Below are 18,442 nucleotides of genomic sequence, written 5' to 3' on the forward strand. Positions count from 1 at the left end.
AATTAGTAACTTATTTTAGTGTCCATCTATTCAGAATACTGCTAATAAATCACTTGGAGACCTCAGCTATTGTTGCTGTTTGCTATTAATAGGAGAGACGTATTTGCAGCTTGACTATATTCCAGCAACAAATTCTAACGTGTTTTTAACTTGTGAAACATCACATGCCACTGTTTTGCTGTGGGATGTGTGTCTTACTGAGCATTTTATCGATCTCATGCCTTTTGTAGCAGAAAAACCTTCATATGTTTTGCCTTGCACTGTTACTGCATGCAGCCTGTCTCTGTTCCTTTAGGATTTGGACACCAGTCCTACTGGTTCTACCTGAAACTTGCTGTGTAGAGCAGAAGTAAATTGTGTCTTTCTACTCACAACTCTGACCTGACGGACAATGAGGAGTTGTAACACTCGCTAACACAAATAGGAGTTAATGATAGTGAATTTTAAGTCCTGATTTTGGGTTGTAGAAGTTTCTGCCTGTTTTTTTGTCTTTTAGGCCTGAATAATCTTAGTTTTCAAGCTTATCATTGTTGTCCTTAACTGAAGCTACATTTTCACTGCGCTGAGATCTTCCAAGGATCATGTGGATAGCAAGAGATTTGAGTTCAGTCACTTGCAGGACTTGGGACTCCACAAAGAACCTGGGCAAATATGCAAGAATAACCTCAAAACAGATATCAACCCATTAGAGGGCTGCAAGCAGCTTTTTAAATTGCCCTGTGCCACTGATGTCTGCACAAAGGCCCAAACTGACAAGAAGGAAAGAGTGATCCTGCCTGGTGTTCAGGAGTGCTCAGGATATGCAAGGACATAGCTAGGGAAGTATGTTTTCAAATCCTATCTCTACACTTGAAGTACACTTTGTAGGAAAAAGACCTCTTTAACAGCGTCTTCCTGATGATCCCGTCTTTGGGAAAACATGAATTGTTCAGAAATGTCACATACAAAGGAGAGTCTGTCCATCTAGTAGTGATTGCAGTGATGGCCAAACCCAGTCCAGCTCTTTGCATTATATCAGTAAATCTAGCAAGATATGGAGACCGTTATTTCATAAGCACAAGATTTCTAGGGGAGTGGTTAATGAGATGAAGTAAATGAAGCTAGGCTGGAGTCAATTAAATTATGTAGGAGCCTCAAAGTCCCAGGCTGTGGCAGCTGGCCATTCAGCATGAGGTGACTGTGATGGCAGGAGCAGCACACCAGCAGGACACCATCTCACCACCACCCACCTTGCTGATGGCTGGGGTGAAGTGCATATCTTGGCTTGGCCCTCAAGCTTTCCTTCCTGTCTTCCCAAGCACTGTGCGGGGTTACCACTAGCTTGGAAACCTCAAGTTTCCAACAGTGGAGGAGAGGAGCTTCTCCTTTCAAATAATGGGGCAGCAAAAAGTGAATTCAGAGGAAAAGGGGAAACCCAAGCTTAGTTTTCACCTGTGCCCTGGAGGACAGGAGACAGGGGCCATTCTGGACACATGTGAAGAGGAACCTTTGGTCTCTGGCAAATTTTACCATGGAAGATACTTTAGAGTTCAGTCACCGACAAGGCTGAGCAACACAACTGTTGTTTTCTGAGCACCAGCTCCTGCCTTTTTAGTTTTCCATGTGTGGCATACCAGGCACGATACTGCCAGATCTGTGGACCGGGTTGTGACAAATCCCTCCCCCTCTCCCACAGGCTGTCCAGGAGGAGTGACATGTCCTGTTACAAGGCCCTCTGGATGCTCAGCATCTCTGGAGGACCAGGGCATATGAAGAGCAAAGTGCTTCTCCAACCTGCCTCATGATCCTCTGCATGATTCCTCCCATTACAGCTAGCCCATAGGACTGTCTCCTTTTTTTCCTGGCTTTCCCTGTGCTTTTGGCACTTGGAGGTTGGCCCTCTGCTTGGCCAGCTCTTGAAATGCAGCTGCCTCTGGGATGGAGCATAGCCAGTGTTTAACAGTGCATATCAGCAGTCCCCCATTTAGAATAGCGAGTTTTTAACTACTTCTGGATCAACCTCCAATTATGGCTAAAACAAATTATTCTTTGGAGAGAACTTGACCAGTCTATGAAAGGGGGTACATTGTAGGCTGCCAACAGCAGGAGGGAATGGGTCCCGGGGCTCCAGGAGACCCTTTCCAAACTTCTTATGTAGGACGTGAAGAGCACTGTACCCACATGAAACAAGAGGAGTTTGGGTAGGCAGAATTTAATTCTCTAAATTGGCATCTGGCCTTGTTAGCAGGACTATTGCTTCCCTTGAGAAAAGTGCCACAGGATTTTAACGGTGCCGGCGGAGCCTCTCTTCAGACACTGCACCCCACGGCTTCATTTCACAGTTCATTTTTGGCATGAAGAGAAGACTAGCTCACTTATTCAGCTCCCAGTTCTCTGGCTGGAAAGTAGGGCTGCCATGTTTCTCTTCAGGGTTCCTGGATGCAACTGGTTACATGGGAAGTGTGTAGCCTAAACCAATATATTGACATGTCTGAGAAGTTTTGGTTCAAAAGCTCATTTGAGATTAATCACCATGCAACAGTGGGTGTCAGTGTGAGATATCCAGTCTAACACTGGATATCCTGCACGAGTGGTGAAATCCTCAGATTCTTTCTGAGCAACATTTCCAGGAAGAAAATAAGTTAATGTCCAAAACCAAACTTACTAGACACATATGCTATGAGCCTTTTATCACCAGTCTGTCTGCAGCATCCCTTATTCCAGTGATCAAAATCTATAGCTATAGGTTGAAAGAGGGGTGCTGTTTCTTGTGACATTTTTGACAGTGTGTATTTACATATAATTCAGCCAGGTGTTCTTTTTCCTAAAATTAAGTGTAGCTCATGGTAACTGGGTGGTTTAAACAGCCAGTCCTATAGACACAAAGCCTTTTCATTATAAACAAGAGCGGCTGAAAAATATTCATGAAATTGTGCTACTCTTAGGCTGAAAGAAATCCCCTTGATCCTTAGTACCGTTGCAGTTACTGAAACACTAACCTGCTGCCTTCCAGGCTTTTGCAGTGATGTGTTGTGCTCAGAAGCTTTTAAAGGGGTTATTTTGCAGCTCTGGGGAGTGAGCCAGCTTTTCCTACAGCCCTGCCAATAAAGAAGCAAGTCCAGTTCTTTGTCTGGCTCTTTGGAGGTAGTTCCAGGTTTTCTTGGTCTTCCATATGCACAACAGGTACTACCGGCAGGCCAAGGCTCAGAACATAAATCTTTGTGGGGATAGGGAAAGGAGGGGAATTGCTGGAGGGAAGAGTATTTAAATACCATCTTTCTTGCTGATGGGTCAAAGGACTTCTTCATATTACCCACTGAAGTGTGCTGGTTCATTTTCCTATGCAGGATAGTGCAGCCTTGGAAACGGTGATTGTGAAGATGAGAAAAAAGCAGTAATTGTTTTCCTTGATAGTGTATAGCCAATAAGATGCATCTGGAGGGTTTTGTGAGCCAAGAAACTGATGTTCCTATCTGTTTGAGTGAAAGTAGTGATTAGGCGAAATAAAGCCATGGTGGAATAAATTGTCAATTATTAGAGAAGCACTGTTAACCAAAGAGATTTTTTCTGATATGAACATTACTTTTGTGGTCATCATGTGCATGAAGACAGGAATGACCTAGGAGTGTTTCATTTTCATCTGATGGAATTGTGTAGTGGAATGTTGAAGAGAAGCTGAGAAGATGGCTCTCATCTGATTGATTATTACCAGAGATTTCAAGGATCCTGGCAAAATCCCAAGGCTCTTGCCTAGTTTCCCTTGTGCTTTTTCCAGCCCCTCACTGGCCAGCTGCTGCATGGGAGTAGGAGCTCTTCCCATACTGCTTTTTGCTTTTAAGAATGGCAGAAGAATGCCTTGAGTTTCCCAAAAGATAGAAGTTGCCTTGGTATAAATTAATTTGCAAGGGCCAATTATTTGAAATAGCTGGATTTTCCTCCTGAAGTCTTTGTAAGATTGCATAACTTTTGGATGGTGAGACAAGAGATTATTTGCCTTGGTTTACATGCTGAAAGAGACTGCAGAAGGGCTGTAGGCATGGGCCAAATGCTGTCTTTTATCAAACTACATGAAACAACTCTGTTAAGGTTGCTGCAGGAGTGCCATTTCTCCAGCGTCTCAAGGAGCTCAGGGTCTGCAGTGAGTTTCTGTCATCATTTCTTGGGGATGTTGGTTGAGTGCTTAACACTGTGGCCTAGAAGACAGGCTCCGCTGCTCACTGCGATCTTGTCTCTGATGGTCTCCTCTCTGCAGCAGCAAGGCAGATTTTCCAATTTCTGTTGCTGTTTCCTCTCACTCAGGTGATGCTGAAATGTGCACCATGGGAGTGGTCGGACCACTCCACAAAAAAAAGACAGGCTCTTCTTCCCTGAAGTCCACTTGGTCTGACAGGCAGAAAAACAAAGAAATGTATTAGAGGAACTGGTGGATAATACCTGCCCAGCTTATGCTGATAAACTTCCCACACCATGTGAATAATTTACAGCATCTGCAAAAAATTCTTTTTTTAGCCTATGGTCATTGCAGTGAACATAGCACATAGATGTACGTGGGCTTCTCTCCTACAGACTTGTTGCTTGGAGTGGTAATACATGAAATAAGTCTGTTTTGTTAGTAGAAGGTACCATTATTGTGGCTATGCAGCCTTCATCACAGGGAGCAGTAGCCCACCAGGCTTGATTTTGTGAAGGAATGAGATTGTTTTCACATTATCTTTTCTTGTGTTCCTGTCAAATGCATTGAAAGGAATAAAAGTACCAGAAAAAATCAAATAAAGCAGTACTGAATTTATCAAATGCCATGAGCCAATTAGATGAATCACTAATATGGATAGGGCATTATTGTAGGGTACTTAAAGATACATTTTCTTGCATCCAAGTCAGACAATACAGGATGGAGTTCATCAGTTTCTTTTGGAAAGAAATCACAGATCACTTCATGTGATGTTACCACCTTGGTTTTCATTTACAACCAAATAAAAATGTGGTTATGTTTTTAATATTTGTTTATTGCTTTTATTTCTACCATATTCCTGTTTATTGGCTTTTTCCCATATGTATATGCTTCTTGAGTCTCCCATCCACTCATTATGTGTAATTTATTAATATTATTTATTAATATTTATTAATTTATTAATGTAAATTATCGACATTGTTATTTCCTGATGCCTTCCTGGCTGAGGCTAGGCTCCCAGTTGGAGGTTGGATGTGGCACCTCTGGCCAGGTGCAGGGACCCAGGAAACAGGCACATGCATGGCAGCTGCCAGTCCCTGTCCACAGCCTCTGTGACTGTGCCTAGTTCTGAAGGTCTGCGAGGAAGAAGCTTTTTGTGGATCGTGCATGTCTCTTCAATGTCGTGGGCATTTGTGTCCCAAAGAGCCCCATTTTATCACTGTGGACACTTGAGTCTTGACAAAGGTCTGGGCCCTTGCAGCTGCATCCGGTGGAGGCTGCAGAAGTCTGAGACGGGCCCATGACTCATCGAAAAACCTTTGCTCCTGGCAAATCTTTCATTGGTTTTGTTGGCTTCCTCAGGCAGCTTTGGCTTCAGAGCCTCTTTTGCTCCTATTTTGCTGTCAGAATCATTCATTAGCATTTTCCTTCCCACTGTGGAGATACATATAAAGATGTTCTTTCATTGCCTCTCGCGTGTAAACATAGTAGGGTACTTTTTGCAAAGGGACTTTATGTATTTATATGTCAGGGTCATTGTGGTGCATGCAGTTACTTGAGGGCACCATGTTCATGGCTGATGCTTTATTTATATACAGGGCTAGATTGTTGCATCTGCAGAACGGTAAGGAGCTCAGGCTTCTTCTGCCACTCAAACTTGTGAAGTAATCAACAGAGCAAGAGTTGCTCATGACAGCCCATAAGGAAATTGAAACTCTGTGGAAACTAATAGAGGGTGTCTCTGTAATGATGTGCCCAAACTCCAGACAGCTGGCTGAAGAGCAGAATATTTTTACTCCATGGCATTTGCAAGGTGCTGTAGGACAGCGTATCCACTCCTGCTCCCCTGCCAGTGAAGTGGGCTTCCCCTGGGAGTGGAATGGCCCCCACCTGCTGCCACCAGGCATTATACCAAGAGGGTCAGGTGAACCCAATCCTCTTGAGGTATAGCAGTGGCATTCCTCACTCAGGGATTGCAGACTACAGTTCCTGTTTGACTGTGTAGAAAGACCACCACCACACCAAAAAAATCCCTGTGCAACTTGTAAATCACTCCTCTATTGATGTTGCTTCATGCAGACATTGCATTTATAGGACATGGGATCCAATAGCATAATTCTGTGTGATGTTGGAGGAACATTACCCCAAATACTAGAAAATTTCTTTTATAAAGACAGTGGTTCTTTTTGTTTGCCTCTTGGTTTATGACATTTGTGCTCAGATGTGAGATATTGCCAGATACTTAGTTTTAAATGGAAGCTGAGATAAAGATTCAATTCTTGGTACTGCATTTAAGAAGAATCCCAAATATCGTAAGATTTATGGTGAGCTAGCAACACTGGAAATGAAAATAACTTTCTGATAGGATATAATATGGCATGTAAAGTATAGAAGTGCTGTGGGGTTTCAATGTATTACTTCTGACTTGTTTTAAAAAATATAATTTTTTTTTCAATTAGTACGTACATTTCAGAGCTGCTGATATAAAGATCTAGGCTTCCCAGCCCTTGCTATCATATGTGGTGCTGACTACCATGTAAGTCACATTGCCTGCCTAATGTTGTAGTGATGGGTTTTGACATTTTGTTGGTAAGCCTCATAGACAGAGACAGATTTGAGTGGAAAGGTCTGGTCACCATGGGGTGCTTCCTGTTGAGGCTTGCTTCATGCAGATGGCTGGATTCTGATGCCATTGCGCCACCACCAAAGGGTTGTGTTCCCCTGTGCGTGGCAGAGCTATGTCCTGGCAAAGGCCTTGCTCTGTGAAAATAAGCAATAACTTCTCCAGGGGGCAAGAGGGAACTAAAAAGTAGACATGACATGTCTGCACACCAGCCAAGACCACAACTGTGGTGACAGAGCCACTGAGGAGTTGAGCCTGGCACACCTGTGTGGTGTTAGCAGGATAAACCAGCAGGGCTTTGGAAAGCTGTTGAAAAGAGGAAATTATGGCTGTGTCTTAGACACCTCATCATGAGTGTCCCAGAGCAGCTGGTGAGCACTGGTCCAACAGAATCATAGATGGGCAGTGGGACCAAAGTCCTACCCAGTAGCACCACAAAGATGCATCATCAGATGCACATACATGTTGACACAGTGTTCTTTTCAAATCGTTCCTACACACTTCCCCTGCACTCTTAAAACTAAACAGTATTTTGGTTGAGGAGACCTCTGACTGTGGTAGCTAGAAAGAACCAAAGGTGTGAAAACCCAGTCAGGTCTGCTGTGCAAACCATGGTTCATTCACAGAGAGGATACCACAGCCCTGTGCCTATCCTGTTCTTGGGACAATTGCACAGAAAAGCCCAAGAAGAGGTAAAAGCAGGAAATTTGGCACTGCCCATGTGTGTACCTGGGGCTGGGGTGCTGGGCAGCATAGGGGTGCAAACCCATAACAGCTGTATGAGGGCAGTGTAGCCCCAGCAGTGTGCTGACTCCTGAGATGGGCTAGGAAAAATTAGTGATGTTAATGACTGAATAGGGAAATCCTGCTGGGAAACATGTCCTTGACCTTATTATGCAGTGTCTGGGGGCTTGTAGAATTCCAGCTTAATCTGCTGGGTCAGAGCAGAGCATTGCTATTTGTATGGTGTCCTACATGTTATAATGACCAGTTTGTATTTTATTAAAGCAGAGCTTCTAGTGTCTGGGATGGAGGGATGAGGATGTTTTACTGTCTTGGCAGCAGTGACGCTAGACTTACCCCATTAGGTTACACTGCTGCAGGGTGCAGTGTGGCTCTGAAGCCAGGGCCAGGGCTGCTGGGCACAGCTGGAGCAATACAGGACAGCCACAGGGAAGTGGCTGAGAGCCCGCAGCCCTTGGGAATTACAGATAGGGCTCATGTTTAGCATCACTGTTTTCGCGTAGCCATAAAAAGAAATGTTTGTAGCATTTAGGGATCTGAGCTGGAATACTGGCTCCATTGAAATCAGCAGCATAACTCCCCCTGAATTCCACACAGACAAGATTTAACTCTCTCAGTGCAGAGGCACTTGGGGTTATTGATTTCCGTGCTGCGATTGTCTTTGCTAGAACCACAAGCATCAGTCACATTAAACAGGGATAGATAAACAAGGAAAACCAAAAACATGAGAGGAAAGTCTGCAGCTCCATCTAGCATAAATTGTTCTTATTTGTGTATTTCCTTCCCCGCTTTCATCTGAACAAGGACAAACAAAGAACTCTCTGAGATGCAATTTATGTAATAGCAAGAAACCCAAAATGCTAGTTTTTACTGAAAATCCTTGACCTATCATTTTCTATCATCTTCACTAAAAGGAAATCAATGTCACCAGTTTGGATGTATCCCAAGGAATTTTCTTTCCATATCTGAAAGCATTGTGTATTCACAAAGCCAGTAGCAAGTAAATGTGATCAGAATGATGTTGATTTAAATTTGGGTGAATAAGAAGCCTTGGGAAGAGGTGCAAGACTTGATAGTTGGGTTTGCTTGCATTTCTATTCATACCTGCTCTATATTTTTATTTTAGGAAAGCAGAAAAAACTCTGTATATTCCTGGAAGAGAGGAGAAACAAAAAAAATCTTTTGAAGTGTGTTACTGTTTATTAATACCCCTCATCAGACTCAACACTTCTGCACAAGGGATGTGCTGCTCACCAGCCTTGTCCTCTGACCACCTCTCCTGGTTAACCTTCTCCCATATCTGAGTCTTTCTGGCAGAAGATGCTCAAATACCTTTTGGAGGGAGGGTTTGAAGGATGTCAGTGCAGAACTGCTGCTGTGATGTCTTTGCCAGCATGTGACACCCAGCTCCAGCACGCCTGAGCCCCACTGTCACCACCATGCTGGTCGCAACTGTACTTGACAGGCTGACGGGGCACGCAAAAGCATGCTGCCACCATTTAGCTCCAAAACAAGGGCTAAATCTCCTTCCAGGCTGAGACAAAGCTTCCTCCAGTTGGATTCTGGCAGCTCTGGAGAAAAGCCAGGTCCCGGCCAGGAGCGGTGCCAGCAGTGGTGGCGCTGATGGAGGCAGCAGCCGGTAGGCAAAGCACGCGGGCAGGCCAGCTGGCAGCACTGTGGTCATTATTTCCAGGATCTGTGAATCCTGGTCAAATAAAATAGAAGCCTTTATCAGCTGAAGCATATCAGCCACTTCTTTTGGGAGGAGTGGATTTAGGAGTTGTGATCTCTGACAGCGATAGCAGCAGGTTTGTGCCCTGCCTCTCACCAGGCAAGAAACAGTGGTCACCCTTCGATGCCACACACCTCCTTGCTGTCTGTAAGAGGCTGGCTGACATTTTGGGTGGCATGGGTGGCTATCAGCAGGGCAGTGGGGTAGTTTGAGGCGGTTTGAAGTCACTACTGGGAGTGGTGCATCGAGTCATTAGGCTGCATCACACCCTCAAACCCTCAAATGACTTGATTGAATGTTGTTTATCAACACTGTAGTTCATCAAGCCTTCAGTGGCTGTTCAGTGAAGAGCAATTTAACTAATCTGAAAGTGTCCCTGTAAGTTAAATGTACCGGTAACTAATTACATGTGTTATAAATGTGTTGTTTTATGTCAATCATAGTCATATGAAGTATATACTGTTTCTGATTTCTCACTGTAGGCAGCTAGACCAACAACTTTAAAATAAACCTTTTCAAGAAAATTGGTTATTTTTATCTAGTGCTCTCAATTTTCACCTTGAGCCAATATTTACCTATTCAATCAGACTGAAGTTAAAGAATGACTGATAAGTATTTGTTTAAACTTTGGAAGCCCCCCACTTTTTTTTTTTTTTATCTCAGTTTTCTTGACTATCAGCTTGCTGTACTAATTGCCATACCTAATCACTTTTCCACTAGGAAATAGCCTGGGACTGATAGGAACCAAATATTTGGAAATCTGAGCTGTATTTGTTAAAAAATACACCCATTCTGGGGAAGGTAGTGTTAATGTAGAGTACCCCATCTGAGCATCACCTGCAGGAGAGCTGGTCCCTGTGCTGGGCCATACCACATAGCATTGGCACCCACTTCTCATTAAAGTTAATGGTGAAACGTAACTGCACACCCATAGGGTCCGTACTTCTTGTGGAGAGGGACATATGGGATCACAGGGGATCATCTGGTGCACACTGGGTTGGGGGTGGATTTGCTGCTCCCACTGCTTGTGGAGGGGGAAGAGCATCATGAGAGCCTGGTGTATGCTCCCAGAGGATGCTCTCATTACCACTACACTCCATGGCCCACTGTGAGGCGGGCTGACATTCTCCTTTCTGCTTCACCTGCTGTGTTTCTCTGCCCAGGTGATATTCCGAGCCCTGTCACCACCTTACGCCGCGGAGGACCCTTACAGTGTGGAAGCCCAGGCACAGCTGAAGATCACCAACCTGCGAGTGCGGCTGCTGGAGCGGCAGGGCTGCCCCTGCCTCCCGGCCCCCCAGACCCCCCAGCCCACGCCATCCCTGCACTTTGCCATCTATGACTTCATCGTCAAGGGCAGCTGCTTCTGCAATGGCCATGCTGACCACTGCATCCCTGTTGCTGGATTCAAGCCCATCAAGGCAGCTGGTGTTTTCCATGTGGTATGTACATGCACCCAACAATGTCTGAAGTGCAGGAAAGCAGAGTTTTAAAAATAGCAAGGGATAGTATAGGTCCAAGTATGCAATATTTGACAAGAAATGCCCTGAATTCCAAGCACAGTGGGCAGAAATGGTCTTTACAAAGGAGGTGGTCTCCATATGGGGCTGAAGCACTGAACTTCCTTTGTGCCTTGGTGTGGGACTTTCATCTTTCAAAGGTGTTCCTCTATAATTTGTTTATTTTAGGTAGATCCTTAAAAAAATTAAATTGCTGACTCCCATCTTCCCCCAAATGCTAACTTGCAATAACACAATATCTAAAAGATAATAAATGCAAGGCATTTGCTGACAAAGTAGGAGGAGAGCTTCTCTGAAGGTACTAGGCATCATGTGACTGCCATTGCTTTTGGAGGATCCTCAGATATTAGATTGGGTCCTGAACCAAGGGGACAGAGAGCTTGGTTTTGACTCTCACTCCCAGGCTTTCTATTGCACTTTGTAGTACCTTTCTCTGGATGAACACCCTGTGTTCTGGTTTCAAGGGGACTTCATCCCAAGAGCTCTGAGCTCAAATGCCTTGGGACCCACCAAGACCTAAACCCCAGTCCGCCCATGTCCCAAGGAAGCAAGAGCCACTAACCCATTGGGGAGGCGATGGGCACAGCAGCAGCTGACATATGCCTGTGGCATGGCATGCCTGCACCCAGCCAGTTCAGGGACACTTGCTGCCTCCAGCACATCTTGTCCTTTTTGCCCATCTACGTTGGCTCAGAAAACCCTGGATTTGCTGGCAGAGCAGTAAGGAAAGCTGGGGCAGCCAAACATATTGTGCTGAATAATGTTAGAAAGGGAACAGATCATAAAAAAAAAAAAGGCAGTTACTCAAGCTAAGGAGTCCAGCTCTTTGGGGAACTCTCATTTCACTTAAATTACTATCTCAGGCATGAAGCCAACAGCATGTTTCCCTTCTAAGTGCTAGTCTTGCAACGTCTTGAGAATACACCAATTTGAAAGCATACAGCGCTGTGCTCAGGATTATTTTGGTGGGATACAATTGCATGGGAGCGTGCCCTGGAGCACCAGTGAGAGTTGTAACAGAGCCTGCAGCCAAATAGGCTTCCGGTATGGCTATAGTGTATGGAAAGGATAGTGAGCAGGTAACAGGCTGTGCTGTGGGAAGGAAATAAGTGCCAAAATCACACTGAAAACCAAAGCAAGAAATAGCAACAAGTCCCTGTGCTGGCCCCAAGGGGGAAATTCAACTCTGATTATAAATGTTTATGTGGCAGGAGTCCCAAAGATGATGTTTCTACAGTAAGGCTGACTCACTTACTGTGTCATACAGCTTATTCTGCATGTCCCGTGAGATATGTGTTAGTGTAGGGGTGGCATAACCCCATGGTTTGCAGGGAGGGTGAAGGAGTGGTAAGAGGTTTCCTCTCCCAATACCACTGTTTCCATCATAGGACTGAGGTAGTTTTGACTGAGCCTTGCCCATGCCAGGCTTCTGCTTGGCACGAGGTTACTGCTATTCGGGAACTGCAGTGGCAACCCACTTATGCATACCAGGCTGCAGTTTGCCAGTGCATTGCTTCAGGACTGGAATAGAAGATTATTTGCAAGATGATAGGAAGATGTGTGTGTGAATGAACAGAAAAGGGATGAAAGATTGTGGTGTTCGTGGCTGTTTAGCTGGGAGAAGTCAGAAAACTACTGAAAAAAGGTTAGGATTTCAGAGAGGGAGCATATTTGTACATTTCACCTGAAAAACTCAGGGAAAATATAATTCTGAAGCATTATGGTCAGTCATTCAAGAGAGAGATGGGAACTTCAATCTAGTCTTTATGTAACTGTTTCTATCTGGGGTTTTAGTGGAACCTTCACTATAAAACCAAGGACAAACAAAAAAAACCCAAACCCAACAAAAGCTGGGAAGCACATTATTATTTCACAGTATGATTATAAAATCTGGTTCTGTTTTTATGCTTGTTTAAACCGGAGCACTCATGAAGAATATCCCCTAAGACAAAGAGTTAACATCAAAATTTAAGCAAGTTTAAAATCCTTTTAAAAAGCCCCCAAGTTTTCAAAAAAATATATGTGCAAGTTTTCTTAACCCTCTACTTGGTCTCAGTGTACAGGCAAAATCCTAACTGCAGGCTTAGTTTCAGCCCCTGCTTGCCTAGTGGAAGACCCAGACATGATATATTTGTTTTTCTTTTGGGCTGCTCTGGGCAGTAAGTCAGGGTGTCATGGCAGCACTGGGCATAGCTGCCAGGTGCCAGATCTTGTGAAGTAACCAGAAGCATTTCAGCCATCTCACCCAGAGAGAATCTGACAAAACAGCGTGGGGATGTGGGGATGCTGTGGGCTGCTGTTCAGTCAGGTTTGGTGCAGGGTCCTGGCCCAAGACGCCAGGATGCTCCACTCGGCTTGGGACACTGGCCCAGCTTACTGCTGCAGGATTTCTCCCATTGGATGCATTTTTTTCTTGAGGTCTGGGCATCCATGAGTTGAGAAACTGACAGTTTTGAAGGTAAATATTGTGCATGGCTGAAGCGAGGCTAGAAGTCCACTTGCCCATGAGATAATACTGACCCGGGACATTGTTAGGGTAAGGAGTTGGGATGCAGACAGTGGCTTTATGGACAAAGAGGGCCTCCTTCCACTCCAGCAGAAGCAGCTCTAGCTCCATTCACTGGGATGGGATAACCTCCTTTGCAATCTGAGTCAAGTCAAAGCAAAGTTGGACTTTACAGAGTCCAAACATTCACTGTGAGAATATTTCACATTAACCCAAACAGCAAAAAACAGTAGCCAAGAACTAATAAGAAAAGAGATTTGTTTCTCTGCCCTCACCACCATCCAGCTGCAAAACACTCTGTGGTGCTCCTCTCCTGCTGGCAATTCCCCTGTTCACTCTTTCTCCTAAAAGAGAATGGAATTTATGTGGGAAAGCTCTGGTTTTGTTTGAGTATCAGGAATGCCATGTCAGCCTTTAGGTGAATTCTGCTCAAAATACAGGTGGGACTTCTGCTCTGCGGGAGGGTATATCTCCATGAGCTCCCCAGGAAGACTACAGAGAAGCCCTGGCTGCCTTCCAAGGATGGCAAGGGCTGCTCCTCATGAGTAGTATGATCCTGACTGTCCCTTGCTGTACACTTGTGTGCCACAGACAGCTGTCGGGTTGATACAGATATACTTTCTCTCTTTCCTACGTCTCCCAAATTTATTCTAAGGGTCACTACCCAAAACTCATCAGCAACAGCCCAATGCGTACCCAGAAAAAATTGTGCATGGACAAACAGACCGCATACCATACTTTGCAAAGCAGTTGATCAGTTTGTGAGCTACATTACATGGCAAACCACAAACATGAGTAGAGAAATGAATTCACACACATAGGAGATCCCTCCTGATCTTCAGTGGCCATGAGAAGTCTGTTTTTATCTCTGATCTGTGGTGCAGGATCTTCTCACCCTTTGCTTGTGCTCGTGGAGCCATTGCAGCGCCTGCTTGGCCCCTTACCTGCTAAAGCATCCCCATGGCCTGCTCGCAACTGTAGCAAGTGTCATACAAGAGGAGATGCGAGTGTCGTGCAAGCCTGGAGATAAGTAGGGTCTTGAAATTTAGGACTCCAAAATGGGGAAAGCAAACCAAGAGATACCTCACCTCAGCCGTGCAGTTCTGTCTCAAAGTGAGAGCTGGAGTTCATCCATCTCAGAGACTCCATGGCCCTCCCTGATTGCAGAGTCCTGCCAACAGCTTAGTGGTTTTCACGGGTGGCATGAATTATCAGTCTTAAAGGGCTGTGTCATTGCTAGTGCAATGCTTTTACCTCCATGAGATGAGATCCACTATCAGTTGATGACTTCATTATATCATTGATAATCCACTATTATTAACTATACAATGTTTCTCACTCTGTCCTTCCTTTCCCCTCATCCATTACCTCTAGTGGAATGGTGTCTGCACATCTTTCACCTGCATTGAACTCGATGGGAACAAATGAAGCTGTCCAGTTTTCTTCATCCTCTTGTTCTCTTGTTTCCTCTGTAACAGTTTTAATAACATGATACAGCAGCCATCTTTTCTTGGAAGAAAGGAAATGGGGAACTAGAACTTAGAGATGAAGAAGCTTCAGTGGATTTAAAACATGTGCCCAAAGCATGGTTTGGTGTGGTGCTGCTGCCATGCCGAAACAGCACTGCTGAAATTACACTTATATGCTTCTTTAGTAGTCCAAGGTGCTGTGTCAGTGTAAATCAAGGACTTTTCCAGGAACTGTGCTTTATTTTCTAGGCTGAACAGAGAGACCCATTTGGGAACCTGATCCGTAAATACATCTGAATTTGATTTCTGGCAGCTGCCCTACAGTTAGGCACCAAATCCCAGCTATGCTTCACCTAGTTTTAGGTATGCATTTGATGTACCCAATTTAGCCAGCTGATCTCCCCAGGCTCCTTCTATAGTTTTGAAGGGGTGGGATGATAAAGTATGGTTGGGATCCTGGGAGGACTGAGGTACTGTGCTAAAGCACTTCTGTGTAGTCAGGCAGGGTGAATATTCCTCCCCCTTCCTGTGTGGTAGCCCAGTGGCTGTTATAAATTGTTATCGTGCTACTGACATCAAAAGATGCTCAAGGTCTTCTACAGCAACACTGACAGAAGCCTATTGTACAAGGAATTAAAAAAACCCCACCAGACAGCCCCCACACCCTGGACAACAGGCTTTGTATTCTTTCACAAGAACGAGGTAGGATATGAGAATTTTCTCATGCATAAATTTGGTTGTCTGGTGCTTTGGGAAAAGAATACCTCCCCATGTGCTGACAGCAGCCAGTAGGCATTGGTTCTAAAACTGGCACAGTGGTTGGAGCACAACACAGTTTAAAAGATGTGGTTAGAAACTCAGTGTGAATGCTGTGATTTTCCCTTAGGCTGATATCACGCCCATTTTCCAAGAAAGTGAAAAAAAATACAGTTTTATCAGTTCCAACAAAGAAATGCTCTTCAAAGCAGTTGCCCCTCCCAGCCATTTAGGCTATTTACGCTATCAGGTCTTTGGTTGATTTTCTTTTAGTGTGCATTTGTGTTGGACTCTATATAGTGAGTGAGTTCTTGCAATATAAATCAGTTCATAACAGGATATTGAAAGCATTTTCCCCTCAATGCAGCATTTCTTTGTCACTGCTCAACATTTTGGAACATGATAAATGCACGGAAAAGTAATCTATAGGATTTGACTAAAAAAAACCTATGTATTTGCAATCTGAAAGGAAGCGCTAGAAGGTTATAATTCAGCAACAAAAGGCTCTGGAAGGAAGCATGCCCTAGCAACTGTCTTTGTATAGAGAAATCAGACACTCGTTTATCTTACAGAAGGCAACTTTTGTAACACTGTTTGCATTGTGCCCTCTAATGACTGACATTGCGACGGGGCTGTCAAGCTAAGAAGGGAAACAGTGTGAAAGTGAACTGGGATATAAAGACCCCATGACAAAATGAAAAATGGTATAAGAAGGCTTTGCTGCTTAAATGAGTCAAGAGCCGTGTGAATGCTTAAAGGGATGAGACATACTGGGAATTGTGTTTGTGTACTTAGCAATGCTCCATAATGACCCTGGTGGGTACGCCTTACAGTTAACTAATAGTCGAGGTGAATGAAAAGGGAGGAAAAAATGTCCTCTTTTCCCTGTCAGTGCATAGAGATCACATTCTGCTTTCAGGAATGTGCTGAGATGCTGGAGAAATCCTGGAGGCCAGGTACATCATTTCCCCACTCTACCTTGAGTCCCAGAAGAGCTGCTGGGCTGGCTTCTTAGCTCCGTCTCCCAGCTGCTCTGTGGCATGACAGGGTGTTTACATGGCAGAGCAGTCTTGCAACTGGCCCTCCTACAGTTCTTACAGGCATTAATTTTACTCACTGTAGACAGCCTGTTGGCTGTTTTTCATCTGCCACCACTTCTCATTTCCTTGTATTACCCCTTCTTGTCCTGTCTTTCTCCTATTTCCAGCTATCAGAGTATTTCTTTATAACTAACAGAAATAATGTCTGCCTATGGGCTGCAACAAAGGGTTTGCTAATTTTCACCTTCTTTTGTTGCTTCCAACATGTAAAAATGTTTCTGTCATGCTGGAATTTTGTAAAAGAAAAAAGATATTTTCTTCAATGGGATAAAGCTAGGATGGAGATATTTTTTTTTTTAAAGCAGAGCTCTTTTGGGGGGTAGTCATTATAATGCTATAATGTAAGAGAATAAATACATCAGCCTGAGGCAAGGTTTTTGAAGCACCTGGGTCCAACTTTCATTAAACATCTACAAAAAAGGAATAGGGAAAAGAAGGCACTAACTAAATGGTTGCACTGAAAAACAAGCAGTTAAAGACCCTGTTTCCCTCCCCTTACTGGTTTGACTGCCCATTTAGCTGTTCAGCTTGTTTGTTAGTGGGTCTGCATTCCATGCTCTGCCTGGCTGAGAGGGGTTGGGGCCACTCTGAGACTTGGGGGGACCCTGGAGAGGCAAAGTTTTCTCAGTGTCAAGCCCATTTAAGTAGCACCACTATAAAGGCACAGCACCATTGGAATTGGAAACCCTACTGCCTTTTCCAAAGCTTACTCCCAAAGATTGGAGTCTGGGTAGCTGCATGTGGTACAGAAGCAGGATCAGCTGGGCCATTGCATCCAGTGCCTCTGTGTGTGTTCACCCAAACATGAATCCCACTGAGATGGGAGCAGTGAGCAGGGTTGCACAGGTTTGCAAAGCGTGCATGGCAGGCTGGGCTACTGAACAGTCATGCTGGGCCATGCCCAGGCGAGCAAAGGGGGTGCAGGATCCACAGTGGGATCTGTGTTTGGGAGGGAGCAGCCGAGGAAGGCACTGACACATCTGGTTGTGATAAACCCTGAGGAAAAGAAACTGCAAAGGAGCACCCTTTTGATAAGGACTGGTAACATGTGGTTCCTCCTGACCCAGCTGCGACAGCATCCACCGAGTCAGCTGGGGAGCTCAAGCCTTCGGGCCTCTGTGCTGGTCCTACAGTTGCCTTTACACGGACATGAGAATCATGCTATTAGGGTATTTTTTTAAGCTTTTCAGGAGATCATTTGTTTCCTTGAGCCGAGGTGCATCAGAGCTTTACAAGCAATCAATACCAGGAGCATCATGCCGTGCTCTGCTGCTATCTAAACACCAGCTGGCTTGGTTTGCATCATCTCCAAATTGGCTCTTTTGCAGCTCTCCTTGCCACAGCATCTGAGAGCCCACAAGCCTTCCATTGCTGCAACAGCTTTTAAATTTTATAAAACCTTTTTTTTTAGAGTTCACATACAGATTAATATTAATATGTTGGTGCACAGCTATTCAGTGGCTTACATATTAGCTCTGCATGCCAAATTAATGGTGGCACAGCAGGTTCTTGGGATACCCATCCTCTTCTGTTTTATTTTCACCCACCTTCCTTTATTCCAGCAATGTGGCATGCTCTATTTATTATACAGTACTTGGGCTTTCAGAAAATGTGAGCTCTTACTCTTTGGAACTGTGAATGTTCCTCAGTGGGGAATTTTGCATCTCTCTGTGCTGGTGTCTTAGGATGCTTAACCTTTTGAGAGTTTCTTGGGTGCTGCTGAGTTTCAGATGAGTTTTTGGATTATTAATGCTGAGCAGCCTCTGGCTGATTGATTGGGTCCCACTGATTCTTTGTATGGCTTTGGCAAGGAGGAAGCTGCATTTGGGGGGTGAGGCTACA

General features: G+C 44.6%; 1 protein-coding gene and 1 long non-coding RNA gene across 4 annotated transcripts in view; one reads left to right on the forward strand and one right to left on the reverse strand.

Annotated features, from left to right (window-relative positions):
• The window catches only part of NTN4 (netrin 4), a 46,142-nt gene that overhangs the window by 9,076 nt on the left and 18,624 nt on the right, over positions 1-18,442 (forward strand). For all 3 annotated transcript variants that reach the window (XM_027732271.2, XM_039378222.1, XM_027732273.2), the window contains exon 3: positions 10,413-10,691. In XM_027732271.2, coding sequence (XP_027588072.2) covers positions 10,413-10,691 — 279 coding nt within the window. The remainder of the gene's footprint in view (positions 1-10,412; positions 10,692-18,442) is intronic.
• LOC120322578 lies at positions 8,696-10,612 on the reverse strand. Its single transcript, XR_005562365.1, has 2 exons — positions 10,392-10,612; positions 8,696-8,849 (listed from the first exon to the last, which is right to left on the reverse strand). It is a non-coding gene; the product is annotated as an uncharacterized LOC120322578 (long non-coding RNA).

The sequence above is a fragment of the Pipra filicauda genome, unplaced genomic scaffold (assembly GCF_003945595.2).
Source record: "Pipra filicauda isolate LSUMZ 115617 unplaced genomic scaffold, ASM394559v2 scaffold132_size2486313_pilon, whole genome shotgun sequence".
Classification (NCBI taxonomy): Eukaryota; Metazoa; Chordata; class Aves; order Passeriformes; family Pipridae; genus Pipra; species Pipra filicauda.